A 27,449-nucleotide genomic window follows, 5' to 3' on the forward strand; every position below is an offset into this window, starting at 1 on the left:
GTCCTTAGCTGTGAGTGCATTTGTGTTTGTTCGTGTGTGTGTGTGTGTGTCGATGCACTTTCCCCAGTTGCACACATTCTTGAGGAACTATATACCAAGCCCTTCAGAACGAACCTGATTCTGGTACCGCTCCACCCAACTGTTCTTACATCCATCCTCTGTCAGTTCCAAACTTGTTCGCTGAATTGATACTGGAAAATTCTCGTGCCATCCTGGAAACAGACCCGACATCTTCCTCCTCGTAAGTTCTATTCACAAAGTTGTGTTTTGTTGTCTGTCCTGTTTATGCTGGTGATAAAACCAGAACTCAACCTCATGCTAGTCTTCAACCCTTGTTCGAAGTCAAACGACTGTGATATATGTGGTTCTAGACTATCTCACTATTTCCTGGATCTAAAAGCTGGACTACCATTTATGACCGGTTCTCTAAACAATTACACACTCCATTCCAAACTGCCCAACTCCTCATCAAACATGTTTTCTGTCTGAATGGCATACTCCAAGAAGTCCAGTCAGGTCATGGATCTTAATTCATCAGTGACCTCAACCAGCTTCTGCTGTTCCTTGAAAGATTTCCCTTTCATACTTTAAATGTAAAGTTTTGCAGCAAAGCCCTATAACAGCCTCATGCTCAAAAGACCATGAGGATCCACTGTACTTTTGACTAAGTTTATGTAAACATATAAACAACTTGGTGGTTTTTTTTTTCATACTCTTGTTTTTTTTGTCTTGTTTTCTAATGCTCTTCAACTCCAACATTAGCATTAATTTACAGCTATTTACACTGTTTTTAAAAAAGTAAACCAAACAATTTGGACTCTAATAGTCTTGTCTTCTATAGTGCCCTAAATGCAGCTAATTGTAGTTGTGGTACTTCTGAAAGTTTTCTGGTATTTCTGTTGCTTGTTGGTTGGTTGCTGGCAAGCTGACTTACAAGTGCATTTACTGTCACCTACTGGACAAAGGTGTTGTTTTGAAAAATATTTTCTACTAATGAAGTCTATACATTTCAAATATTGTATTGATTGACCTGATATTGATAGAAATAACAAATTAACGTACAGGATGATTGGAAAGGTGTTATTATACTAGAACCTAGTGCAGTGTTTCTCAGACTTTTTCAGGATCATTTAAGCCATATAGCAAACACTCATGGACCACCTAACTTGAAAATGACAAAAAACATCTTAATATGTACAACGTGAAATAAAAATATTAGTCTCTTAACGCACTGTTCAACCTAAGGAGAATGGTGGCACTGTTTTGTAAATGTGACTGACAAAGCCCTGAACACCTATACTCAGGGCATTTTGAGTTATTTAGATATTCTGAAAGTGTGGATTCTAAGCATAAATGTTAATAACATTTAGGGATATTTGTAATTTCGAAGCAGAGAAAAAGAAAAATAGACTTGATTTTTTTGGGGGGGCAGAAACAAAAGTCCTCTTCTGCACCATTAAATGTAAAAATGATCCACCCATTACTTTCAATTGTATTTATCTGTATTTAATTAATTGAATTGTTTTTCATTAAATAAAAATAATAGCAGTTGACGTGCGAGCAGAGCATTATAAGCAAGCAAAGTCCTAAAAAACAAAGAACAGTTTTCACTGAGACTTGAGGCCTACTGTTCACGGCAAAGAGTCGTTCAAAAGAACCGAATCGCTAGTGAAGGTGAAGAACTCATCAATACTCTCAGTTGGTATGACTTGGCTTCCTGCGATTATATAAGAAGCTCTAGCATTGTTTTCGTTCCACCTGTGTTTTCAACCTGTTTTTGGACTCTGGGAGGAAGCTAGAGCCCCGGAGCATTAACAGGGAAACTCCTTGCAGAAAGACCCCAGGCCAGGACTCGAACCAAGGACTTCTTGCTGCAAGGCAACAGGTCTACCAACTGCATCACTGTGCAGTCCTGAAATTACAACGCTTACTGCCACTACTTTTCTTTGAGAGCTGTACATGTCTATTTTTTTTTAAATGCTTAAATGTCTTCCTGTATCATAAAAGTTGTAATACTCTTGTCATGTCATGTAAATTTAACTGTTTATATAATTAGCTTTGCTACTTTGTTTATGTAGTAAACAAAGTACTACATAAAGGAATTTCTTAAATCACATGTACATCAGTGATTTAAGAAATTCCCTTCTAGTTCAACGTGTGCTGGAATTAAAATACAATTTAATACTCTGTATACTACATAAATATGGTGCCTTGAATTTTCCGACCCAATGAATGCTGATAAAGTATCTGAATTCAGTTATTCACAAACCTTTTAAGCACTAGATCTAAAGGAGGTGGCTACTGAGGAGAACTGTTTCTTTAAAAAATCTAAATACCGCCCCGCTGCCTTGTGAATCATCAAGCCCCACCCTGTTCCTCCTTTTTTTTTCTTCCACTTGCAAAACTAGCCAATCGGAACCCTTCGTAGTCGGAATTATAGTAGAATGACGGCGAAATCCTCCAATGGGAACGCGGCATTGTACGTTCAACGTATATAAGACATTTCTGCCGTTTTTTCTTTCTTTGGAAATATGTCGGCTGACTATGATAACAGGTTAGTAAAATTGTGAACAAGTCTTATCGGAACATCTTATTTCGAGGTTTATTTGTGTTTAAATCGATTTTTTGAGCTGCTTGCTACAACGTTTTTGGACGCTTACTTAAGTAGCGTATACCGATTAGCCGCTTAGGCCTGAGTCTCGCCTCACTGTCCTCAATTCAATGGATAATTGACGCACACCAAGGGGAAATTTGGTGGATTGAGTTTCGAGTTGATAGGTTCTTTGTTAGCTATAAGTATACTGTATTGTTTTCGAGGCCTCCAACAGATCTGTGATTGTTTGTCAGGATAGTTTAATTAAATGGCTGCCGGCGCCATGAGCAGCACGTGAGTCCGTTCTATCAATTGCTCGGTCAGAGTCTTTATTTTCCGTTGGAACCGACTTTTAAAGCAGCCCAGGGTCCACTGGTGCCACAAGCCTCTCCGTTCATCACAAAATGTTCCTTATGTCGTGACCAGCTGGCGGTTCAGACCCGTGTTCTGGTACACTGGGTGCACATGGTGTTGGTAGCCGGCAGTGAACAATACCGGTAGCACCGGCCTCATGGTATCTAATAAGATTTCCATCCCATTTCTTCCCACTTCGCTATTGTAGCGGTAGTTCCCTGTTAGTGTGAAGTGTTTGAAATACTATTAAAGGATTTCGCTGACCTCCGGTGTATTTTTGTTTTGTCAGTCAGGCCAAAACTATCAAAGTGCGAGCTAATTTTTTTTTAGCAGGCCCGTTTAGTGTGAGCCGAGCCTGCCCGTCTTCTCACGACGGTTCTTTTTGTTCTCTCGGCTCAGAATTAGCCCATTATTTATCATCCGCATTTACACATGGGAGTTCCATAGTCTTGACATCTTGGAATACTTTGGTCTTTAACCCCAGTTCAGTCGACGCGCCTAGACTTCTTTGCTCGGGCCGACAGGAAAACGACCATCTTGAATTGAGCAGGCAGTAAAAATGGCGGACTCCCTCGGCCTGTGCTTGTAAGACTGGGGTGTAGTTCTTGTTAACGCGGCCTTTTGGGATTCACAGTGGGTCAAAATTCATATTTCAGCTAAAATGTGCCAAAAAAATTTGATTATTTCTTGTCAGTCATATAGTGACCTGTTTAATTTTTTTTTTTTTGCTGTTGTGTGATATAAGAAAGCTATCTGGAAACCAGTGCAGTGATGCCTTTTAATGGTTATTTTTCAGGGATAATGGCCCAGAGGGCATGGAGCCAGATGGCATCATCGAGGTAAGTCTCCCCCTCTACCTGAGTCAGGCTTTACAGTAAGGAGTGTTTACAACACCCCCTTGCTTTTTGTCTTGTTTGTCCTTCTAGTAGTTTAAATTTAATTGTTTATTGGTGTACAACTGAAAAGTCTGAGCCGGTTTATATAATTTGAGATGAAACATGTTGACATTTTAAAGTCACAAAACTCAGGTTTAAAATATTTGGTGGTTGTCTCTTGCTCCTCCAGAGCAACTGGAACCAGATCGTGGACAGTTTCGATGAGATGAACTTGCGCGAAGCTCTGCTCAGGGGAATTTATGCCTATGGTTTTGAGAAGCCATCCGCTATTCAGCAAAGGGCTATTATCCCTTGTATCAAGGGTGAGTATCTTGGATTATAAGTTCAGACTGCCCAGTAATAGCCGTTTAATTTACTTGTAAAGGTAATCCCCCCAGCACCTGTTTATGAACTACCTCAGGGCTGCTGAAGCAGCAGTTCTCAGTGCATCAAAGGCCAATTACTGGCAATATTAGAACATTAATTTTTATATGGATGATGTGATTAAAATTTGTCTTGTTGACGTAAACGTTCAGAATCCATCAGAGGGTGTAAAAACCTGAGGTGGCAGCAGTAATTCCTGCAACTGTTGCTCAGAGCTGATCTGTTTCCAATCTGCTTTCAGGTTATGATGTGATTGCTCAGGCCCAGTCTGGCACTGGGAAGACTGCCACCTTTGCCATTTCCATTCTCCAGCAGATTGATGTGGAGATGAAAGCCACCCAGGCTCTGGTTCTGGCTCCTACCAGGGAGCTGGCGCAGCAGGTAGGATGGGGTTTATTTTTAATTTTTTGTAAAGATGCGTCAGGTATAAAGGCCTGTTGGTTAAGGACAACACTTCAAATACAGTAATTATGTGGCTAATCAAATAAACCACATAATTAATTTTGCCCTATTTCATACCAACCCTTATGGGACTCATGGTTATCATTAGCAAGGAGCTGAAAGTTGACTTTAACAGCCAACTTTGAGCGGTGTTCTCTGTCCTGGTGGTGGAACCGGACTAGTCCAGAATCTGGACAGGCTTAGTGTCCTGTTCCAAGATGAGAATTTGTTTCCGTTAATCAGAACCTGTCCATCACAGTGGCTGCTGGACCATAATGTACCATAAGTAAAGATTTTTTTTTTCCCTGACCTGCTTAGATTCAGAAAGTGGTGCTAGCCCTGGGCGACTACATGGGAGCCAGTTGCTACGCCTGCATTGGAGGCACCAACATCCGCAGTGAGGTCCAGAAGCTGCAGGCTGAAGCCCCCCACATCGTGGTGGGAACCCCCGGCCGAGTCTTTGACATGCTGACTCGTAAAAATCTCTGTAAGTTATTCAATTCAAACTGCACAAATTTTTCCCCCATTTGATTTCTACTCTATAAGTAAATATAATTTGGGTTCTTTGAATATGATGTGAATTTGACTGATTACTTGTTGCAGCATAAATGTTTAAGCTGTTTTTTCGTACCACATAGTGGCAGGTTCTGCCGGTAGTCTTAGGTGGGATCTTTAGGCTTGGCCAGGCTTCAGAGGAACATTGCAACAGTTTTACTGAGTCAGCATCTTCAGTGGTTTGAGTTGTAGCTTACCCCAGTCTGAAGGAAGTGCTGTACGATGATGAAATCCATGCGTGTCAACTGACTCTGTGAGCTGCTGGTGTTGGGATTCTCTGGTTGGCGTTCTGCTGACCCGAGTTGTCTCTCCACCAGGGAACCAGAGACATGATCAGACGTTCATGGTTCTGATTACGGCTGTTTTCTGGCAGAGTGTCTGATTAATTTCTCTCCGTTTTTGCTTGTGCAACACTCAGGAAAAAACTAGTTTACTGCACAATGACAATGCTCTAAGAACTACAGTTAAGCCTGACATTTTTCATCCCCTGGTAGATTTCATTTCGATTTTCTGCAGGAAAAAATTAAGTTTGGAAATAATTCATAATTTCCATTTAATTATTTCCACCATTCTTAATGAATGGATAATTACTTACTAGCACAGTGTTTGTACCCCTCTTGTATTTGCTGACTGGCTCTTCCTGTTCCCCCTGGTATTCTGATTTGTTTGAGCTCCTTGTCTTTTAGATTGGAAGGTAATCCTTACATCACCCTAATCTGTAGCTCCTTCCACAGATTCTCTATCGGATTCAGTTTGGGACTCTGGCTGGGCCGCTCCAAAGCGTTAATATTCCAGTCAGAAGAAACATGTTGGTAAAAACAAAGCTTACTATGCATATAGGGGTATGAATAATTCTGGGCTTAACTGTAAATCCAGGTATTTAGGAACCAAAGGGGGAGGACCTGTTGATGCCATACTGTGAATTACTGTAACTGTGAAATGGCTCGGGTTGACATGTTCACTTTCCGGTTTCGTTTGCTACACCCTGCTGATAACTTCTCGCATGTCTCTGGACCATTTTTGCAGCGTCCAAAAACATCAAGATGTTTGTGCTTGATGAGGCCGATGAGATGCTGAGTCGAGGATTCAAGGACCAAATCTATGAGATCTTCCAGAAATTGTCCAGCAACATCCAGGTAAAAGCAGCTACTAACAGAAGAGCTTTCTGAACAAAGGAGCAGAGTGATGGCCCCGCCTTCCTGTGACGTCAGAGGCTGATGGTGTTTGGATATGTGCTGTTAACAGGCTAACAGCCAGCTGCACCATTTAGATCCATTTACTTGATCCAATAATTTTTCTCCTGTCATTCAAAATCAGATCAGCTGAAAACGGCTGCACCAGACATTTCAGATGCCCAGTAGTTGTCTTTGTAGGCCAGTCACAGGACAGTGAATTGTCCCAGCAATTATTGAAAAGTGATGATATTGTCATTTTAAGACCATTTTATACATAATGGTAGTAAAGGCATATTGATACAAGTATTCCGTCTCACAGATTAAAAACTTTAACTTCTGAAGAACATTTAACCCTGGAACTAGGAATAAATAAATACATTTAATATCGAAACTTAACCATACAGTTAAAATGGATTATAATGTCTCTGTAACCAAAATTACACTTCAAAAAATATAAATCATTCAGCTTGGATTGGGGAAACTGGCAAAAGTGCAAGTTAGGACCAGCTGCTGGGTGTCAGATGTCTGTGTTTTGTAAAATGGTGACTTCTTAATCATTTTAAAAGGGATCATCTCTAACAAATTGTCATCCAGATGCAAAGTATTAAACTAATTTAAATTGATCATGTGATTGACTTGTTGCTCATCTTGTGAGACACGTAGCTGACTGAAAACTGTGTGTGCAGGTCGTGCTCCTGTCAGCCACAATGCCAGCTGATGTTTTGGACGTCACAAAGAAATTCATGCGGGAACCCATCCGGATCCTGGTGAAGAAGGAGGAGCTGACCCTGGAGGGCATTCGCCAGTTCTACATCAATGTGGAGAAAGAGGTGACTTTTCTGTACATTTTGCAGCCTGACGAGGCCTAATGCTTTTTCAGTCATTCAAAACTATCTGGATGATTCAGGCCGTCCACACCTTTAAAGTCTATCTTAACTATATGGATGTAAAATGAACACCTTCAACTGTCTCACTTAAAAAAAGAAAAATGAAGTTTGTTTTAAATATGTTAATCACAGGTATTAAAATAGCAAGATTATTTAGTCTTGTATATTCTAGGTAGGTGCTTTTATGAAACTTTTCTGTTGGGCAAACGTTTGAGTCGCCCAACGATATCTCCATGGTGTTCATAGGCATGCCATGATAAAATATGTTGGACGATATACTGTTCTGGTAGTCATTGCGATAAATGTTTTTTGGAGATCATTTTCAAGTAATATATTTATAATGGCATAATAATGCCTTCTCAGAGACCAAATGGATTTTATTCTGTAAAGAACACTTAATACTGGAAGATATTTCAAATATCTAAAATAAAACACAACCAAAAGTAATAAGCAAAATGTCTTGTGAAGTCTGTGTAAACAAAACTGCTCTTCAAAAAATATTAAAAATGGAAATGATAAAGCTCATTTTAATTAATTGGTAGTTGAGGCTACTGGTAACTGGCTGCTAACATGCATGCTACCTAGCTTTTGTGTCCATCATGGGTAAGTGCAAATTTGTCTGTTGGCTGGACAGCTTTAGTTTGCATCTCTGGCTCGGTTCTGTTGCCGACCCGTGTGATTCCACATCCAGACTGTGGATCAAAGCTGGGTCCTGTGGGCAGTGAGGCTGTAGGAGCTCAGGACTGTTGCTGCTGCTGATGCAAGAGCATGTTAGTGCAACGTAAACTCTGTATTTGGAGCTTTATTGGATTTTTAAACACAGTGGTAAAGCACAAATCTTGCTTCTGCTCAAGAGCATGGAACCGAACCAGAATAGAAGTCCAGATGACGCTCTGACACACGAGACCGACGAAATGATCTGGTAATTAAAAAGTCCTGTTTAACTTTGTCTGCAGGAGTGGAAGCTGGACACACTGTGCGACTTGTATGAAACCCTGACCATCACACAAGCAGTCATCTTCATCAACACCAGGAGGAAAGTAGACTGGCTGACTGAGAAGATGCATGCCAGAGACTTCACCGTCTCTGCTCTGGTAGGCCTGCAACCGTCTGTCTGTCTGTCAGATTCCGGCTCAGCTGCATCCTTAATTTCTGCTTCCAACTCTTCCTCCAGCACGGCGACATGGACCAGAAGGAGAGAGACTTGATCATGAGGGAGTTTCGCTCTGGTTCCAGTAGAGTTCTGATCACCACTGACCTGCTGGTATGTCTGGCTGCAGTCTGAGTTTATTTGTGCTGGTTCAGTAGTTTTTAGAGGTCCAGCAGGATGTTCAGCTTCTGGTTTCAGTTCTGTGAGCGGTCCAAGACTCCCTCTCCTTCCAGCTGCAGTGTTGGTGAAGGACTGAAAGTTCCTTGGTATAGAAACTCTCCTGCCCTCCACTGTAGCTTAGTTCAAGTCTTTGATTCACAACTAAATGGCAGGTTACATTCCTACTTTGATTTCTTATGGACATTTTCCCCTCTGAATTCAGACTGTTGGCTTTTCTCTTGTGTATTTAATACTTGCTGTTTCCCCTTCAGGCCAGAGGGATTGATGTTCAGCAGGTGTCCCTGGTTATCAACTATGACCTGCCAACCAACAGAGAAAACTACATTCACAGGTGATTGACAGCTCAGTCAAGTCAGCCTCATTGGAAACTGTTAATGGAAAACACTGATGTAGATTTGCATGAGTGTATTTTCTGAGTTTCTAAAGCTTGGACTGTTTGGTCTTGGGTCAGGATTGGTCGTGGCGGTCGCTTTGGCAGGAAAGGAGTAGCCATCAACATGGTGACTGAGGACGACAAACGAACCCTGAGGGATATTGAAACATTCTACAACACCACCGTGGAAGAGATGCCCATGAATGTGGCTGACCTCATCTAGCTTCACCATGCCCAACATCCACCCCAACCTGCTTATTTTAGAAGTGAAGTCCTGTTTTTGCTATGTGATCGAAATTTTAAACTTCAATGAATTTCACTGATCTGTAATCCAAATATTTGAAAGTGTTTTTTTTTTTTATTATTTTTTGCCTATTTGGAAGGATAGCTTACTGAACTGTTTCATCTGTTCACCATAGTTGTCATAGACCTTCATGCATCAGCTGAACTCTCCTTCAGATCAGAACTGCCTTCATCTGTAATACATTGATAAAAGCGATCTTTGGTTCATTGGCGTTTCCTCTGAAATCTGTTACTTTGAGGTCGGGCGATCAGAAGCATGATGGCAGTGACTCTTCATCGCCGACGTGTTGTGGTTTGTGGATCCTCTTGCTGCTCCACTGCTGCTTGTCTGAATGGCTCAGTGCCGTTCAGGTGAAAGGATGGAGCAGCTCTTCACCAGGGCAGTATTCAGCCTTCAGTGTAATGACTCGGCATTCAGGACGAGCAACAGACGGCCATGTTCAGAGAAGCTCCAGTCAAAAGGTTTAGAGTAGAGGAAAGCTGACAACCTGGTGGATTTACACTTTAATGCCTTTATCATTCTCATAGCTTTTTTTGTTTTGTTTTTTTTCTTTAAGGGGGGGGGAGGTGGTGGAAAGTGGCATGAAAGGACCAAACTACATATAATTGGAGAAAAGGCCATCTGTGTCACCAACATTTTCAATAAGCTTCATTAAAGTGCTGGCCATGTTTTTCTTTATTACCCCCCATCTACTCCTCTCATTGCTTCAAATTACATTATGGGGTGTTAACCTTTTTGAGACAGTGTATCGAGTTTTCTACATTGGATTCTGTAAAGTATTTATTTTAATGGTCTTTAAAAAAAAAAAAAAATAAAGGTTTCTCCTTTTTAACAACATAAACTGGTTTCTGCATTGAAAAGCCTAAACGTTGTTTTAATCCAAATCTCTTGGAATATGTAGTTATGTTAGCTAAATGATGGAAGATTTGGAACCATCTGGCTTGTATAAAGATGTTTCTGCTGTCCTCATTGGTCCGAATCATTTTAGAAATGGGGGTTCTGACCACATTAACAGGCCGTGGGCATTTCAAGGCCTTTTTCCTACCTACATATTTGTATGGCACCTTTCAAAATGGTTACAATGTGCTTTATGTTGTAAAATCAAATTGATGAAATTCATAGCACAAAGGTTTGTCTAATGTTCACTGGCTGTGTTTTCCATAATCCTGACTCTCATCCTGCTCAGTTCACAGAAAGTAGTCAGAGGATCTCAGAGGATGTAAATAACTAACTTAATATAAGCTGGTGCAAGTCCATTCAGTGATAAACACAATCTTGAATTCAACTGACACCACAGGGAACTGGAGTGATCTATGGATTCTGTAGTAACTGGAGATGTTTGAGGCAGACCAGCAAATGGATTATTACAGAAATCGAGACAAAAGTGTGAATGAAACTTCAGCGAAAGAGATCATTGATCTTATTTTGGTAAAACTCCTAATCTGATAAGACGGTTTTAATAAAATGTTTTGGGCTCATAAGAATCTCATGGGTGCAAATATTTCTATTTGTTTGTTTTAAGTAAAACTTTATTGCCTAAAATGGAGATTTTTTGCCTAGAATGAAGATTTGAGCCACGCCCACAGAATACTCTGTGTTGGAACAGACCTGATTTTTCATTTGACCAGATTTTAATAATAAGTTCATAACTTTATCCACCAATTGATTCACATTATCAAGTAGATAATGTGGCTGGGATTCAAATCAGCAATCTTGTTGCCAGGCAACAGCGCTAATGACAACTCCTGTGTGGCAATTAGCTGATTCTACAGTTGTCATAGAACTACTAACTACTTCACAGAAGTACTATATATGACTCTGGCATTTAAGTGTTAACATGCCTCACTGGAGAAAAAGGGAAGCAACAGATAAAAGAACAAAAGAAAACTGAACCATCCATCCTTGGGAAAAGAAACCCAAATCATCCTTCAGCACGTCCATCTGAGCTGTTACACAACAAAGGTACTCAGAACATATTTCATTCTTAATAATTGGCAAGATGATTAAAGCATGAGAGGAATCACATGACGAACACTGTTCAGAGGCCTGCTGTATTTACTGCACTGTTGAGGTCAGAACCTGCATTTGGAAACATCAAAGGCAGTTTTTACTGTTTTTATTGTGCTCCAAAACATCTTGCTCCTTGATGTCTGGTGACCACGCTTGAAGTAAAATAATGAATTTCTCTGCATTTTGTATTTTCATCATGTGTGAGGATTCAAATTGTTAGTAGGTCAAATAAACAGCCCAATCATAAAAACAGATAGGCCAGGCAGCCATATTGGATTTTGAAGCCAGACCTATTTATGTTTAAAACTTCAAACTGCAACTTGTTTGTAAAAATGTAACACTTAATTACACTGTCAGTCAATTACTTATTCAGTGCTGATTAAGGTTTAATAATTCCCTCCCCATCAAATTACATTTTCTTGTAACAAGAAACATAAAACATAACCAGACCATAGTTCTGTTCACCAAGATCGTATTTCATTGGAAAAGCCGTTTTTACTGAGGTGAGAATCACTTGAACACAGGAAGTTCTCAGCCAGCGACGTTGATGTCGCAGTCCGCCCACAAGAAAGGAATTGTTGGAACTTGGAACTTGTAGAAGATGTACAAAAATTTACAAGTTTATTGAATGCTGCATAACCTAAAATTACAATTACAAAATGAAAGTTTTATGTTTAAAAAACCCCCCACTATTTAATGACTCAAAAGCCTGCCTTTTGTGCAGCGTCTTGGTTTGTATCACTCCAACAGTTTTAAGCACCATACTGACACACAGTCCCACCCAACACAGGGAGCTGCTGCTGTGAACCCGGTGACCACGGTAACAGCTGGCAGACACGTGGCCTCTGTTCTGTCATATCTGCTGCTGCTGCTGCTCCAGCATGGCTTCACATGTCCGACCCAGTTCTCCCAGCTTGACCTTTGCATACTCAGCTCTGTTCAGTGACATCTGACAGTCCTTCCTGGTTGAGTAAGTGGAGCCCTCGTGCGGCTGGCCAGTAGCTACCTGGTGGGAGGAAAACAACGTTAACATAACACCTGGCTGCTTCCAATAATGACACGGTTGTTTTTAAACCAGAGCTGGAAATTAATTTCAGACCTTTGGAGGTATTATCACAAGGAGTGCACTGATAAATTGGGCCAGATTTCTTTAATTTTGGGAGATCAGTGATTGGCCGAAACGATCAATTCAGTTTATTTATATAGCGTACATTCACAACAAATGCAAATAATAATAATAATAATAATTTAATCACACATATATTACAATTGATCCTAGTCATTAAACAGTACAGTAAGCTCAATTAATTACTCAAAGTAGATTCAAAAGTTTCTATCCAAGCAAACCCAGCAGATTACATCAAGTCAATGACTTGATGAATTGTAAGTGGTTCTAAGCGTGTGTAAGCAACAGTCACCTTCTTGTTACCAAATTAACATATATATATTCATCCATCCATTTTCTGTACACCCTTGTCCCTAATGGGGTTTGGAGAGGTGCTGGTGTCTGTCTCCAGCGAACGCTCCGGGTGAGAGGCGGGGTCACCCTGGACAGGTCGCCAGTCTGTCGCACACATGTGACTTTTCAAACAAAAACTCGGTATTGGAAGGTCAAGTTTTCAAAGATTGGTGATTGGCCAGAAAGCTGTGCACCAAAGCATGCCAACACTTACAGAAACATTCAAATCAATTTTAATCAGACATAAGAATATGACCAGGGCCAGGAGATACTGATCCCCCGGGTAAGACTGAGCAGTACATGGACCAAAGGCAACAAGTTTTCTTCTTCTGACCTGTGTGAGGTAGCGGATCTGGGCGCCCAGTTCATTCTCCACTCGACTGATTGACGTCTGGAACTGGACCAGTTGCCTGTCCAGGTGGCTGGCGTTGTGTTTGTCTTTGGAGAGCTCCAGAACAATGTTTCCTGCCATCAAAGGTAAAGGTCAGGCGGAAGAAATCAACCTAAGTTTACAGTGAGCAGATCACACACAAATTCACTGCTACTTTATGAAAGGAGCATCCCAATACCAACATTAATGAGCATCAGTAGTAACTATGCCAACTGACAAGGTAGTCACAAGTCTCAAGTTTCGTGAAGGCAGAACAATTCCAAGTCGAGTCCAAAGTCAGCCCAAATACCAAACTTTTTATATTAAGTCTTAAAAACAAGTCACCTGAACAAACATATAAATTCATCAAAAGTAATGATTAACAATTCCTGGATTTTTACAATATTTTAAAAGGTGTTTTGTTTGCTGGAACAAGCAGTATAAAGATGTGTACAGATTAGTAGTGATCATTTCCTGTAATGGAAATGTACTCTAGCAAATGTGCACAAGTAGAGAGAAAAAGAAAAGTAGTTCAGGCAGTGTGGAATCATTTTCGGAAAGACTTCTCAAGATATACATTTCAACTGGCAACTAATGAGTCAAATTAGACTCATTAGTCTAATGACTCATAAGACTCATTACTAATACAGTAGTAATGATCACTACTGTAGTAATGATCACTACTGTAGTAATGATCACTACTGTAGTGATCATTACAGGAAACGGACAGATGGGTAATGGCATTTTAGATGCTTTAAACATTTTAACTGTCCTGGGCAGGTTACTGATTATATTAAGCCATATTTCATGATCCACTGAGCAAATGTTACAACCTTTCTTCAAGAAAAGCTCGTATTCAAATAAAAAAAAAAAAGCGGTCCTAATCACAATCCATCTAAAGGTTTATGGTGGCATTAAACCATTCCAGGAAGCTGATCTGGGCGCTGTTTTCACTTAGATCCCAGCCCAAAGAACTCCAGCTCGTTTATTTCCACTTTTCTCGGCGTAGAAAACAGGAAACTCCAAAAGCAGCGAAAGCACATAGTGATGTACTTCAAGTTTCCCCACCAGCACACTGCAGGACCACCGCGATGTCCTTCTCCACCTCCTCCAGGACTCGGAGCCGCTCGTTCGCCATCCGGGTTAGGAAGGCGCTCAACGAACCAGAACTTAATACAACGAAGAAAACAGCCGCCTTCAATGCACCAACAACCATCCACTTTGGTCTGTCTGCTGCAAGCGCGAAGTATTGACGACAGCGAAACGTGGCCGCACAATAGTGACGTCACGTTGGCGGCGAGGGGAAAATGGCTACCTCTGCTTGGATGCATGGCGCCGCAGCTATGAGGCTCACAGAGGGTCTGGTGTCGGTCCTCAAGGAACAGCGTCCAGAGTATCTGTCCGAGGTGTTGACTAACTACAGGGAACATGGCGTGTTTCCCACCCAGGTAACCCCGCTGCCCGTGGCGGAGCCCTGCTGCCTCTGTTAGCTTACTGTGGCTGCAGCTGCTCCAGCCTTTGTTGTTCCTGCGGCAGGAGACGAGCCATGGCTCACAGGCTGCTGCTGCTGCTGCTGCTGTTTGTGGTGAAATGGGTTTAAAACCTGCGTGTTTATCTCTTCAGGGCGCGAGCGATGTCGCGGGGCTCGTGGGCTTTTGCAATGCTAAACTGAGCTCCAGCAAAACCAGGTGAGGACGGTGCTTTTCTCACCACACTAGGTTTGACGCTCAAGCTTTAGCAGAGCTGAGTCTCTGGATGAACTGCTGTAGCTTCGGTTGTTGGATGGATCCCAGCTGCTTTGGAAGCACTTTACCACCGAGTCGCCTGTAAATGTGTGTGAGTGTAGCTCTAGTGTAAAGTGCTCTGATCGGTCAAAAATGACAGAGAAGGCTCAGTCCATTTAAAGTGCGTTTATCTACCTTATCACACACACACACACACACACACACACACACAACTCCCAACAATTGGCTTTTGACGTCAAATGTTCCTACTAACGTGATAAGGTGACATAAAAGGGAGACGTTTCAGTGGACATGTCCACCTGGGGACAGTAGGTCAGGTGGACTGCATTTGCTGCTTTTAGCTGAACAGGGTGATGCTGCCCTGTTCTGGAGCTGATCTGAAGGTCAGCTCTAGGCCTGCCGTCCTTCCCCCTCACTGCTACTTGCAGATAAGTGTGGATTGTTGAGTAGAAAAGACATTTAATTACTTTTTAGCGTCCTATGAAGTGATCCAAACATCAGAGTTTATTCATTTCTAGGAGGGATCCAATACTTACAGCAAAGTAGTGCATAAGTATGATCAGAGGTGAAAAGCAGAAAGTTTTATGATGCAGTCAGTATTGGTTATGAGCCGACCTGGTCGTCTGTGTGCTGGTGTTTGAGCAGATTGGAGGGGCTGTGCCTGCTGTCCATGCTGGTTAAAGACAGTTCCAGTGATCTGTTCCAGCAGCACTGTCTGTCCTGGCTGCGCTCACTGCAGCAGGTCATCCAGGTAAAACACACAAACACACCTTCACACGCCCACACACACACCCCCCGCCAACAAATGCACACACACACACTCTGTTTCTTCAGGAAATTCATGAAGGTATTTTTATAGATGTTATTATTGCTCTTTCCAATGCTTTTTTTTTAATAAGTCCCTGCAGATAATACTAAACTTTAACGTGTCCTACTTTGTTTGTTTGGCTTATTCAGCTACACTATCATGAAATATAATCTCCTCCTTTGGAAAGTCTTGGCTCTTTACATTTTTAGTTGAAATGTCAGCTTGGTCGCTTTAAAAGTGCCTCATTGCGGTTGAACTGTTCTCCCATAATGCAATGCAACCCTTCAGAAATACACATCAGCTGCTCCAATTTCAAACACTTAAACACTTAAACTCAAACAGGATAACAGGAGTAAAAGTAAAATTTATGCTGTATTTGAGAATAGAGATTATCATTACCAACATTTAAAATGTAAATAATATTAAAGCCAGACAGTGTCTGTGGTGGAATGAGATATCCTGACCAGGCAAATGTTTTTTTTTTTTTCCTAATGTGGTTTGGTTTAGAAAAATGTTGAGAAAAATATTTCCCATTTAGAAGATTTAAAAAGCAGATTTTCACTAAACAACAGTGACTGTGCAGGGAGGTTAAAAACCTTCTGGAGACTTGAGTGACGGCTGGAATGCTGAACCCTGTATCATGCCATTCAGATCATATATTTTACATTATTTGGATATTTATAATGGGTCATATCAACCTGCCCTAGTATATTGCAAATGTATCCAGTTATTTATCATTCATCTGTGCTGTGAACGCATTTAAATCCTGACCTAAACCTTCCAAATGCTGTGTGCTGCTGCAGTCCCAGGCTCCGTGTCAGAGCATCCAGCTGGCGGTCAGCATCCTGCAGGACCTGCTGCAGTACTCATGTCAGCTAGCAGAGCTGGCCAGGGAGGTCGGCCTCAACTCCATCCTCGGCATCTTGATGTCACTCCTGGGCCTGAAGACAGAGGTGACTCAGGAGAGATCTCCTGTCTTTATTGCACTGCACATGTGAAATGTTTGAATCTTCTGTGCTACAAAAGCAGATGATGTGAAGAGGCGGCTTCTGGGTGAGGGAAATGATGATGTTGTGTTTGTGGTGTCAGTGTGAGCGTGCAGCCATGGAGGGGATGAGAGCCTGTATGGTCTACTACCCCAGAGCCTGCGGCTCCCTCAAGGTGAGGAATCCCACATGCATCCCACATGCTCCCACATGCCAGTCAGTAGGTCTGGTTCCTTCAGACCTACTGACTGTTTAGCTTTGCTGCGAATCTTGAACAAAACCTGTTCATCTGACGCATGCTGACTTTTCCTTCTGCTGAAGGACAAACTAGGAGCCTATTTCCTCTCCAAAATGGACAGCACAAGCAGGAAAACTCAAGAGGTGTGTCTCTCTGGCTAAACCTGAACTGTCCTGTCCCCTGGTTACCCGGTTACCTGGTTACCTGGTTACCATGCTCTCTGCTTCTGTGTCTCCTCTCAGATGGCCTGTCAGGGCTACAGCCTCCTGCCCTGTCTAGGGGGTCTGGCTGACAGGTCGGCCGGTACCGGCAGAGCCGAAGGATGGACCAATCAGATTCAATGTCTACTGGCCTCAGCCAATGGCATTCTGGCTCAGATCTACCAAGGTTCTGAAACAGGTAGATTTTTTTGGCCGGTGATGTGTTCCATCTTCCACGTAGCTGTGATGTATTTTTAAACGTGTATGGGCTGATTTCTGTTTGTCTCTCAGATGAAGCAGTTCAGTATCGGGGTCCGGGTGTGGAGCTGCCCTTTCCTCATCTCGATCAAACGGATCCGCTGCTCCTTCTGCAGCTGCAGCATAGATACACAGCTGTCTGCCTGGTGCTGAAACACACACTCCGGTAGGAAACACTGACCCTGAGGCTGAGGGCAGCAGTTCATTCATCAATATGAAATACGGTTGGGTCTGGATTTACTGGTGACCTGGTTATACTTTAAGGAATTAAAATGCCCAAATAATTTTCTGACACACATGATTAGTTTGACATAACCAATAGTATAAATGTTTCATTCACTCTACATTAAAATACATTGAAAACAGAGAGCATGACTAAGGAGCAGTGATCTTGAGAGAGATGTTTGTGGATGTGTTCCTCTTATCAGAGCGGATCCTGCCTCAGCCGTACATCTGCCCGTCAGACCCATCCTCAACCTGGTGTGCCGAGCGCTCGCTGTCAACTCCAGGAACACGGTGAGCTCACACACACACCCCACACACACACACACACACACACACGCTATGTCTCTATCTTCACAAGGGCATTATATTGACTTCCATTCATTTTGTCAGTCATTTCCACATCCTGACCCTAAACCTAACCATTTACATGTCCAACCCTAAGCCTGACCTAAACTACCCTAGTCCTGATCTAAGTCCTAACTCAAAGCTCTGCTCCTTCTGGGCCCTGTGTTTTGGGCCCCATAAGGAGAAGTGGGTCCCCACAATGTAGTATTTGTAGGAAAAACAGTCCCTACACTGTGTAAAACACGGCCACACACACATCTGCTACAGTACTTTTTTACTGTAATGATGCATGAAGTGAACAGATATCGTGGTGATTTTTTTACAGTATATAAACTCAAATTAAAGTTTCCACAGTCTGTTGGGTCTACTACGTTTTTACTGACTTTTGTGATTTGGTTTGATCTCTGCTGAATCAACAGCGATCAGGTGGATCGTGTACTGAGGGTGTCTGCGCTGTCTGCATACTCTGTGGATAGGCTTTAGTTGCAGTTTAGTTTGGAAGAAAGTATGTCAACTTTTCTTGAGGTTGGAGTTGTGAGGAGAATAAAGTCAAATCTAATTTGAACATGGTTGATTCTGTTTCAGGGAGACAAACCGATGTTAAACATGGAGACGAAGCCTCAGTAATATTCATGGTAGATTTGGTGCTGTCAGTGTTTGAAACCGAAAGCTGGAAGATGTTGAATTAGTGAAACTGCTGCCTTATCAATGAAACCACTCAACTTTAGAATGAAAAGCCCAACAACCTTAACAGCTGAGAGAAATATGTCAAACATATTTCAAACATAAAGCCTTCCTGAGGCCAAGCTAACGGATTGATTCTGATCCTGTCATGTTTGTCAGAGTTTAACAGCAGATGGAAGCCTGAGGTTGCTGGTTCTCCCCAGTGTTCACATCAGCACTCTGGAGGTGCTGGCAGAGCTCATCACAGTGTGAGTACACACACACACACACACACACACACACACACACACACACACACACACACACACACACTCCTGTTTGTCCTCTACCTTGATCTACAGAGGAGTTTCGGAGTTTATTTTTTTGTAAATAATAATAATAAATAAAATAAGTTCTAAAATTATTTTCACCATCAATATTAATCACAACATGTGGAGATACAGTATATTCTGTATTAAAGAGTGTAGTGTAGCTGATGGTATAAAGGTGATGTGTGTGTGTGTGTGTGTGTGTGTTTCAGAGTGCGCAGCGGCATGGTGCAGTACGCTGCTGTGTTACAGAAGCTGTTTTCTCAGATGCTGTGTGCCTGGACGGCCGTACCTGAAGCTAACGTTGGTCAGCAGAGAGCTTACAGGTACGCTCAGCCTCAGCGATCCTCATGAACGCATTACGTCCAGATTAACAGGCTTCTTCTGATGTGGAGATGGAGACCAACAACCAATCAAAATCCTGTTTATTGCTGTGGAGTCAAATTCACCATCTACCCTACTTTAGCTGAAACCGAGAAAAGGCTGAGAATGGGGGCCAAACTGAGACTATTATTTTTATAATTAGTAATAATGGAATAAAGTCGTCGTGGCTGCACAGTGGCGCAGTTGGTAGCACTGTTGCCTTGCAGCAAGAAGGTCCTGGGTTCGATTCCCGGCCGGGGTCTTTCTGCATGGAGTTTGCATGTTCTCCCTGTGCATGCGTGGGTTCTCTCCGGGTACTCCGGCTTCCTCCCACAGTCCAAAAACATGACTGTTAGGTTAATTGGTCTGTCTGAATTCTCCCTAGGGGTGAGTGTTGTGTGTGAATGGTTGTTTGTCCTGTGTGTCTCTGTGTTGCCCTGCGACAGACTGGCGACCTGTCCAGGGTGTACCCCGCCTCCCGCCTGGAACGTAGCTGGAGATAGACACCAGCAACCCTCCCGACCCCATTAGGGACAAGGGTGAACAGACAATGGATGGATGGTTGGAATAAAGTCGTCATATTATGACAATAAATTAATAGCATTAGTAGAATAAAGATGTTTTGTTGAGTTATCAGGACCAGAGCAGCTCAGCTTGTTTTTCCAAACAGACTCTGTTGTTTCTACATCAGAGTCCTGCAGCTCATAATAACGTGATGCTGATGTACTAAAACATTAATTATGTCCTAATGGTGAAGCTGATATCAAATTCTAATTTCACAAGATGCTCAACATTGTTCATTTCAAATTTTTACTATTTATTATGTAGGCGTTTTCATAAAAGTACTATTTTATTCTTCTATCATCATGACTTCATTCTCACTTTCTTAATTTTTTCTAGTTCTATTGCAACTTTAACGACTTATTTCTCCTCCGATTTTTTTCTCTCTTAGTATTATGAATTTATTTTCATGCTTTACGTATGTTTTTCAGAGGCATACAGATTAATACTAGAATAGTTTTGCACCTTATTGTTCAGTATGTCATCACAGTTCAGATAGTTTCCAGGTTCCTCCATTGAATTTATATTTATTTTTTTAAATTGTGTCTGAATTCCTCTGGCAGCGTTGCCAAGGCTGGTAATGATTTTTCTGGATATCCAATAATATAATATAACCAGTCTGAGATATAAAACCAATTTATTTTTCCCAGCTACCCTGAATACTTTGTTCCTCGTTGGTTTTCTGGCCTTGTGGCTGACTTCTGGACAGAATGTCTTTTCTATATCACATATATTCAGAGATTGCTGCGTTGCAAACAGCCTGGTGTGGCTCAGCGAGCTGCAGGTTCGGTGTGAGCTGGCAGTATCTAACTCTTGGACTGTTTTTTGCAGCTCGGTGCGGGTCTCTGTGTACAGAACCTTAGAGCTGTGGCTGCAGCTTGTTGGAGCTTCAGCTAACGTCCTCCAGGGAGCCTCCAGCCACGCAGAGCTGCTGTTCACCCACCTGCTGGCCGACATCACGCCCGGAGCAGAATCTATCAAGGTAAAACGAGTTTGCACATTGAACAAAGAAATCTGAGATGAAACAAGGCCGTGATTCGGGTCTCCCCCAGCTGCGGGCGGGGCTGTCGGCTGATGTGGTTCCTGGAGGGAAGCCCGGCCCTCGCAGGACGAAGCAGCTGGTCATGGCTGACCCGGTGGGGGCGTCACTCCAGAGGAAAGGGGACCCGGTCTCCAACCAGGACACCTGCCTGTCAGCCCTGAAAGGTCAGCTGCTGCCTCTGCTTCAGAGCATGAATCGGGTCGGGTTCTGTACTGCTCACAGTTTCTGAGCTGTTTCTTTTTTTTTCAGTTCTCAGACGCATCATACAGACCAGTGGGACGCTTCTAAAGAATGACATACACAAAGTAAGAACCTGCTAGAACTGCAACCTGTTGGCTTTGGTCAAGTTCATTAGTCTGAAGTTACATCTGAAGAAGTTTTATCTTCAGGTGTATTTTTAAAAGACTGATAATTCCATAATAAGTTTCAGAATGATCCGGACAAAACGTTTGATCTAAAACATTAATAAAATGTTCTTCAAAGGACTTTCAAAGGACTTGGAAGTTTAATGTTGCTGTGCTGGGAAAGTCGATCCTTCTTTAACTGAAGCTGACAGGATGATGAAGCCAAACAGCTAAACTAGTTAACTCCTAGTTTACTGACGTTAGCAACATGAGATGGTGACAAGTTTAAACAGTTTTCAACATTAATGAAGCATCAGTATCCAAAATGTATTGGATTATTAGCCTAAGCATAAACTTTTCACATAAAATCAAACAACCCAGGGCGTGCCGGGGTGGCGTAGCGGTAAACTACGCCACCACGCCCACCAACCCACGTTTGGAGGCCTTGAGTCCTCGACACGGCCGTCACGGGTTCGACTCCCAGACCCGACAATATTTGCCGCATGTCTTCCCCCGTCTCCTTCCCCCTTTCCTGTCAGCCTACTTTCATATAAGGGACACTAGAGCCCAGAAATAAAACCCTGGAGGGGTAAAAAATAAAATCAAACAACCCAACATCATGACAACTGGATCTGTGGACGGATTAGTGATATCTAATATCTGAACCAAGAACTGTGTCCATGTTGGGTCTCATGGAGTCTGACCCAACATGGAGTCACAGGTTTGACGGCTTCACTTCCTGATAATTCGCAAGTTCTGATTAAAGAGGCAGCATATTATCGTTTCAGTCCATCCCCTGATTCTTTATGTTTTATCACAAATGTCTTAAAAATAGTCTGGTCATCAATATACTATCATAAATGATTATTTTGAGGCTTTAGGGTTAATTTGTGCAGTTGTAATAATTTTTTATGTTATCAAACTTGTGCCAGCTGGAGTGACCTTGGAATCATTGACTCTCCTCCAGCGCCTGCTGCAGTCAGGCCTGACAGGGGAGACCGTTAGTAGCCTTTTTTTTTTTTTAACTCTCTGGAATAATGGAATGTGTTTTAGAGAAATGAACGTTTAGCTGGCATGATGTTTGTGGAAGCGTGCTGCAGCCAGGTGGATTTCTTCCCTCACTAAGTCACTCTGTCCTGTCTGTGCCTGCAGCGCCTCCATGAGGTGGTGCTGCCGCTGTGTGTGCGCCTCCAGCAGCAGCAGACTAGCAGCATCACTGCATGCGAGTCTGTAGGGGGCGTCAGTGGGCAGTACAGCAGCGCCCTGACCCGCCGTCAACTCTACAGGTATGTCTAAAGAAAATAAATAAAACAACAGGTCCAGAATGAGTCAAAACTTTATGACCACTGAATAGGAAACTATCTGTTTTAATGACCAAAGAATTACAATATTATACATAGTATTTTGTTGGGTGCAAATGCTGTTTACACTAGTGATGCCTGATATATCTTCAACGGTATCGGTCAATGCTTTTAATATATGGCCATCAGTCATATATATATATATATATATATATATATGTATAAAAAATTTCCCTGCCCTTTAAAGAGCTTGAAAAAATAACCACACCACTGATATTGTTTCTCTGCTTCAGTTAAACTACCCACAATCCTGTGCTGTATCTGTCACATAACACATCGCTCTCCCTCAAGAAACAGAAATGGCAAAAATATCCGAATAAATATTGTCTATTAATATCGGCACATTTTTACTTATTGGACTGATGTTTTAAACGGTGAATACCATCAGCCTCCCAGGTGTGCACTAAGTTCCCAGTCTGTCCTTGTCTGATCCAGTTTCCCAGAATTCTCTCTGCTAAAGCCGCTTCCTGTGTTAACCTGCAGGTTGCTGCTGGCCCTGGTTCTCGTCCCGTCTCCATGCTGGCCTCCGCCTCTGACCTGCACCGTGTCCATCCTCAGCAATGGCCGCCTGGACCGCAACCTCAAGGTCAGCCAATCAGCAGGTGTTTTCAGGTACCACACTGGTACCAAACTGATGAGGGAGAGAAATGTTGCTCTGGTTTCCACACTGGGACACAGCTGGACATGTGCAGCCTAGCCATGAGCAGACGTTTCCTCTCTGCTGTTTGAAGCTGTTTCAGGCTGACTGACCGCTTCGCCTCCTCTCTCCCCCCATCAGGTTTCGTCTTTCTGTTCTGAGGCTCTGACCATCTGTAACTCCCTCCTCCACCCCCGCGTTCCATCCATCGCCCTCCCGCTGCCCCCGCTCGCCCTGAAGCCCCCCCCCACTGCCTCTGTCCTGTCCGGCCCGGGCCCTGCCCCCAGGTTGACTCTGCCCACTCTGCTAGGTGGCCCCGCACCCGGGCCGCCCTTCCCCGGCCGTCACCCGCTCAGCCTGGGCCCCAACTCTCTGCTGGGCTCTCTGGAGAACCATCTGTCCCTGGTTCCAGGGATGCCGGGCCCCGCCTCGGCCCCTGGAGACCTCCTGCTGTCGCCCCACGGCCAGCCACAGCCGGACCCGGCCGGGCTGGGGCTCCCGGATGGCCAGAGGCCCGTGTTTGTCCGCTACGACAAAGAAGAGGCAGAGGATGTGGAGATCTCTCTGGCCAGCGACTCAGACGACAGCGTGGTCATCGTCCCGCCAGGCATGCTGGGAGCAGGCAGCCAGCTGGATGATCCGGCCCCTGGCTCCCAGAACCTGCTGTCTGCTGGAGCTGGGGCCGGTGTCCCCCTGCCAGGGGGAGACACTGTCACCATGGTTCCCAGCACGGCAGCTCCAGCCTCGTTGGACGTGACGTCGCTGCCCAACGATCTGGTCCCCACCTCCAGCACCCCCACCAACTCCTTCCCCTCGTCCAGCGGCTCAGTAGTCTCCCTGGTGACGTCGCTGACCTCCGGCTCCGCCCCCCCTCCTGCCGGGGGCCTGGCGGACCCCGTGGCGGTCAAGCCTCAGCTGCAGCAGATGCTGCTGCAGCCCCCGGCCCAGGGGCCCCCTGGCTCCGTGGCCCTGCCGCTGCAGGTGCAGCTGCAGAACCAGCTGGCCCAGCAGGGCCGCCACCTTCACCAGCACCCACCACCAGCTCCACCCAGCAACCAGGACTCAGCCGTCATCAACATAAACAGCACCGACGATGAGGACGAAGACGAAGAGGATATGGAGGATGATGAAGAGCTGGAGGAGGAGGAGGAGGAGGATGGTCTTGATGAGGAGGAGGAAGGGAGTGAAGACTTTTATGAGGGGGAGGAGTACGAAGACTTTGATGATGAGGAGGCTGAAGAGCTAGAAGAGGAAGAGGAGGATGAAGATGGGGACATGCCTCCTCTGGAGGGATCAGAGGACAAGTCAGAGGAGGTGACCATGGAGGAGGAGGAAGAGGAGGAGGAGGAGGAGGAGGAGGAGGAGAAGGCCCTGGGAGCAGAAGAGGAAGAGGGGGAGGGGGCGGGGTTTAACCCGGAGGGGGGCATAGAGGAGCTGCAGAGCAGCAGAGCTCTGTTTGGAGAGGAGAGGATGAAGGTCCAGGAGGTGGAGAGCATCGGAGTTCTGGAAGAGGCAAGGGGGGGAGACCGGGGGGACGGGGAGGACGACAGCGAGCGCATGGACGACCCCAGCATGCCTCAGATCCTGTGTGTTACTGGAGGAGCGCTGGAGGAGAGGGCAGACAGCAGCCAGGAGGCTGCCCAGGCAGCAGGGGAGCTTCAGGACCAGCTCACACTGTGGGACCAGAACCACCAGCAGAACCCACCCACCGGGGCCTCTGAGGAGGAGCCCACTGCTCACAGTCAGGAGGTAGGCTCCAGACCTGGACCCTCACAGGGACATGGAATGTTATTCACTTTTCTTCTAAGAGTTGTTGCTTTGGTCACTGCTCTGCTGTAGCAGTCAGTGTTCCAGTGGTTCTGAAGAAGCCTCTGTTGTTTAGAGTCTTTTAAAGTTAAATTCTATAGAAACTTGATTATCAGAGGAATTCGCCAAAATGCAACAAATCATGTGGAAAAACCTTTTGAGCAACAGCAAGACCAGTTGGGTTCGTACATACGTCTGTGTAACCTCAGAGACCCTTAAGTCCACATTTCTCAAAAAAATAAAAAAAATAAAATAATCTTTCCAAACTGATACTATTTTTACTTTTTTAGTGTCTTTTAGAAAATACCTGCCTCATTTAGTTGGAAAACAAACTTCTTGGTGTAAAAAAAATTATTTTAAATCTAAATCGGCCAAGAGTTTTAGCAGATCACTAACACTGAAAGATGGACTTGGCAAATGTTAGTGTTTAGCATTAGTAGATGCAACATTGCATCTTTCTGAAATAGAATAAGTCCATCAGCTACAGAGATTATCTTCCAGAGGAATCTCGATTCTAAACCAAACCGGTGGACTCAGTGTTGTCAGTAACGTTTTTATTATCTTCGTAGCGTTTTGTGATCAGGGATCCAAGCGTTTCGTCTAAAGTTCCGTCCCATTCCACAGGAGTCTGTGGCTGAACGTGAACAGGAAGCTGGCGTGCGAGAAGAGGTGGCGCTGGAGGCGGAGCTTCAGGAGGAGGAAGAGCCAGTCGTTGTGCAGGAGGAAGCTGCAGCAGGAGCATTGGGAGGCGAGGAGACCCCTGCTGCTCCTCATGATCCTCAACAGGATCAGACCGACACGCAGCAAGGATATGAAACGCAAGCAGAATGGACGAAACCCGTCGGAGAACAAGGAGAAAAAGAAGAGAGTAATACTGAGGAGGAGGAGGAGAAAGGGATGAAGCGGAAGAGAGAAGAGGAGGTCATAGAGGACGAAGCTAGACCAAGTCCTGAAAAGAAAAAGGTAAAGAACCGAATATGTTGGTCATATTTCACAAGTTTTAGATATTAATAGCTATTACAGTATATGTTTTCAATAAACTTTTCGTCTTTTATAATTCTTTTAAAATTCCGCCTTGAATGTTTCCTAACTTAAATGTGAGAAATATTTCCATGGAAGATAAAAAAGCAGCTGAAACTAAAACGACATTAAAGTCACTCAGTCCAGGAGCTGCACTGGCTTTGGCTCTGGATGTGTGGTACAGGAAGTAGTCAGGAGGACTCATTTGTAATTTCATGATCATTTTTCTACCAAAAACTGGATGTTAAAAGTCTTCAGTCTGGAATTTTGGTCTCAAATAAAAAAATGTTTATGTTAATTTTGTTTCCAGAAACTTCATAACTCAATTTATTAATTGTTTCTGTTGTTTTGTTGATTTATTTTGGATATTTAAAATGTCTTCCACTTCCTGTTCCAGTGTTAAATGCTCATTAGAATTTAAAGTTTAATGATCTTTGAGCATGTGTTCTTGCATTATTATGCCGTTATTATCATTACTGGCAAATTGTCTCAAAACAACAATGTTATCGTTTATTGCGATAACCTCTGGGACGATTAATCGTCCAGAAACATTAGTTATTGTGACAGGCCTGTTTCTGGGTCTAGACCTAAAGGTTTCCTAGCAGACTTTGGTTTTCTGTATGTTTGAAGATGATAATAAATTACTGGAGTTTGTCTGCTCTCCAGCAGGACGATGAAGCGATGGCCTCCATGTTGGCAGATTTTATTGCCTGTCCACCTGATGATGAAGATGTTGCCTCAGGATCCAACCAATCATAAACACTCGCCCACCTGAACGGACTGAGTCGACCATCATGGACATTTGCTCTGTTTTCAACACTGAGTGACCTCAGAACAGAGTTGATTGTCTCCAGTCGTAGTTGAGCAACCAGGTACTGTCTGGGATTCTGACGATGGTGGAAAGTGTTGTGCTCCGTTGTGTTGGACATGGAAGCATGGAGCCTTCCTGTTACCACCCTGGAACTGACCAGAACTGTGTTCACAGAGCATCGGCATTTCTCTGGGAAACAGTGAAGCTAAGAAATGTTAGTCAGAACTCTGCTTCTCTCTACAGGCATCATCCTGCAAGAAATGTCCACTCTTTTTGGTTCATGTGTACCGTTTAGTGTTTTTGAATTGTTTTCTCTCTGTACTCTGTTTTCTTACATTAAAGTAGTAAATATCTGTCATGGATTACATGCACTACATCCAGACCTGCTCTGAGGATTATTTCCATGCCATATCTGCACATGGTGGATATTTCACATCCAGAAACCTTCTCAGCATGGAAATAAAAGGTTTTAAATGTGCTAAAATAAAATTTGCTTCATATAATTCCAGTTTGAATTTTCCGGAATGACACTTTATGATTATGATAAGTTTTCACTGGATTTTTATCGTGGAACAAACTTTCATTTCAGTTTTGTCA

The 27,449-nt window shown here is 43.5% G+C and overlaps 3 protein-coding genes and 1 non-coding gene across 5 annotated transcripts; 3 read left to right on the forward strand and 1 right to left on the reverse strand.

Moving 5' to 3' along the window:
• Positions 1-2,442: 2,442 nt before the first annotated feature.
• Positions 2,443-9,477, forward strand: LOC114157517 (eukaryotic initiation factor 4A-I). The gene is made up of 11 exons (XM_028038568.1): positions 2,443-2,554; positions 3,744-3,786; positions 4,013-4,145; positions 4,448-4,587; positions 4,966-5,134; positions 6,229-6,338; positions 7,064-7,207; positions 8,221-8,358; positions 8,439-8,528; positions 8,846-8,925; positions 9,046-9,477. The coding sequence occupies exons 1-11, from the start codon at positions 2,532-2,534 to the stop codon at positions 9,188-9,190; spliced, it is 1,215 nt and encodes a 404-aa protein (XP_027894369.1). The 5' UTR covers positions 2,443-2,531; the 3' UTR covers positions 9,191-9,477.
• Positions 5,420-5,559, forward strand: LOC114158093 (small nucleolar RNA SNORD10). The gene has a single exon (XR_003598345.1). It is a non-coding gene; the product is annotated as a small nucleolar RNA SNORD10 (small nucleolar RNA).
• A 2,259-nt stretch (positions 9,478-11,736) lies between the features above and the next one.
• med11 (mediator complex subunit 11) lies at positions 11,737-14,359 on the reverse strand. The gene is made up of 3 exons (XM_028038591.1): positions 14,179-14,359; positions 13,075-13,205; positions 11,737-12,287 (listed from the first exon to the last, which is right to left on the reverse strand). The coding sequence occupies exons 1-3, from the start codon at positions 14,324-14,326 to the stop codon at positions 12,135-12,137; spliced, it is 432 nt and encodes a 143-aa protein (XP_027894392.1). The 5' UTR covers positions 14,327-14,359; the 3' UTR covers positions 11,737-12,134.
• A 32-nt stretch (positions 14,360-14,391) lies between these two features.
• pelp1 (proline, glutamate and leucine rich protein 1) lies at positions 14,392-27,228 on the forward strand. Of its 2 annotated transcripts, none has more exons than XM_028038524.1 (19): positions 14,392-14,558; positions 14,734-14,798; positions 15,501-15,606; positions 16,467-16,616; positions 16,753-16,824; positions 16,971-17,030; positions 17,130-17,286; positions 17,379-17,511; positions 17,774-17,861; positions 18,759-18,847; positions 19,120-19,233; positions 20,663-20,813; positions 20,884-21,037; positions 21,123-21,178; positions 22,370-22,503; positions 23,062-23,164; positions 23,357-24,964; positions 25,646-25,984; positions 26,708-27,228. In XM_028038524.1, exons 1-19 carry the CDS (start codon positions 14,418-14,420, stop codon positions 26,798-26,800), a joined length of 3,813 nt encoding a protein of 1,270 aa, XP_027894325.1. In that variant the 5' UTR covers positions 14,392-14,417; the 3' UTR covers positions 26,801-27,228. The 2 variants fall into 2 exon arrangements, with proteins under 2 accessions (XP_027894325.1, XP_027894326.1); XM_028038525.1 differs by having other exon boundaries at positions 26,711-27,228.
• The last annotated feature ends 221 nt before the right edge of the window (positions 27,229-27,449 follow it).

This window comes from Xiphophorus couchianus, chromosome 14 (assembly GCF_001444195.1).
Source record: "Xiphophorus couchianus chromosome 14, X_couchianus-1.0, whole genome shotgun sequence".
NCBI classification, from domain to species: Eukaryota; Metazoa; Chordata; class Actinopteri; order Cyprinodontiformes; family Poeciliidae; genus Xiphophorus; species Xiphophorus couchianus.

Excerpts from the sequence above, each read along its gene's own strand:
- med11 (XM_028038591.1), bottom strand. The coding sequence starts at position 14,326 with ATGGTTGTTGGTGCATTGAAGGCGGCTGTTTTCTTCGTTGTATTAAGT. Across the intron at positions 13,206-14,178 it reads GGTGGTCCTGCAGTGTGCTG|GAAACATTGTTCTGGAGCTC; the intron begins GTGGGGAAACTT and ends CTTTGATGGCAG. Across the intron at positions 12,288-13,074 it reads AGATCCGCTACCTCACACAG|GTAGCTACTGGCCAGCCGCA; the intron begins GTCAGAAGAAGA and ends TCCTCCCACCAG.
- LOC114157517 (XM_028038568.1), top strand. The coding sequence starts at position 2,532 with ATGTCGGCTGACTATGATAACAG. Across the intron at positions 3,787-4,012 it reads AGCCAGATGGCATCATCGAG|AGCAACTGGAACCAGATCGT; the intron begins GTAAGTCTCCCC and ends TTGCTCCTCCAG. Across the intron at positions 7,208-8,220 it reads ACATCAATGTGGAGAAAGAG|GAGTGGAAGCTGGACACACT; the intron begins GTGACTTTTCTG and ends CTTTGTCTGCAG.
- pelp1 (XM_028038524.1), top strand. The coding sequence starts at position 14,418 with ATGGCTACCTCTGCTTGGATGCATGGCGCCGCAGCTATGAGGCTCACA. Across the intron at positions 16,825-16,970 it reads GAGCCTGCGGCTCCCTCAAG|GACAAACTAGGAGCCTATTT; the intron begins GTGAGGAATCCC and ends CTTCTGCTGAAG. Across the intron at positions 24,965-25,645 it reads CCACTGCTCACAGTCAGGAG|GAGTCTGTGGCTGAACGTGA; the intron begins GTAGGCTCCAGA and ends CCCATTCCACAG.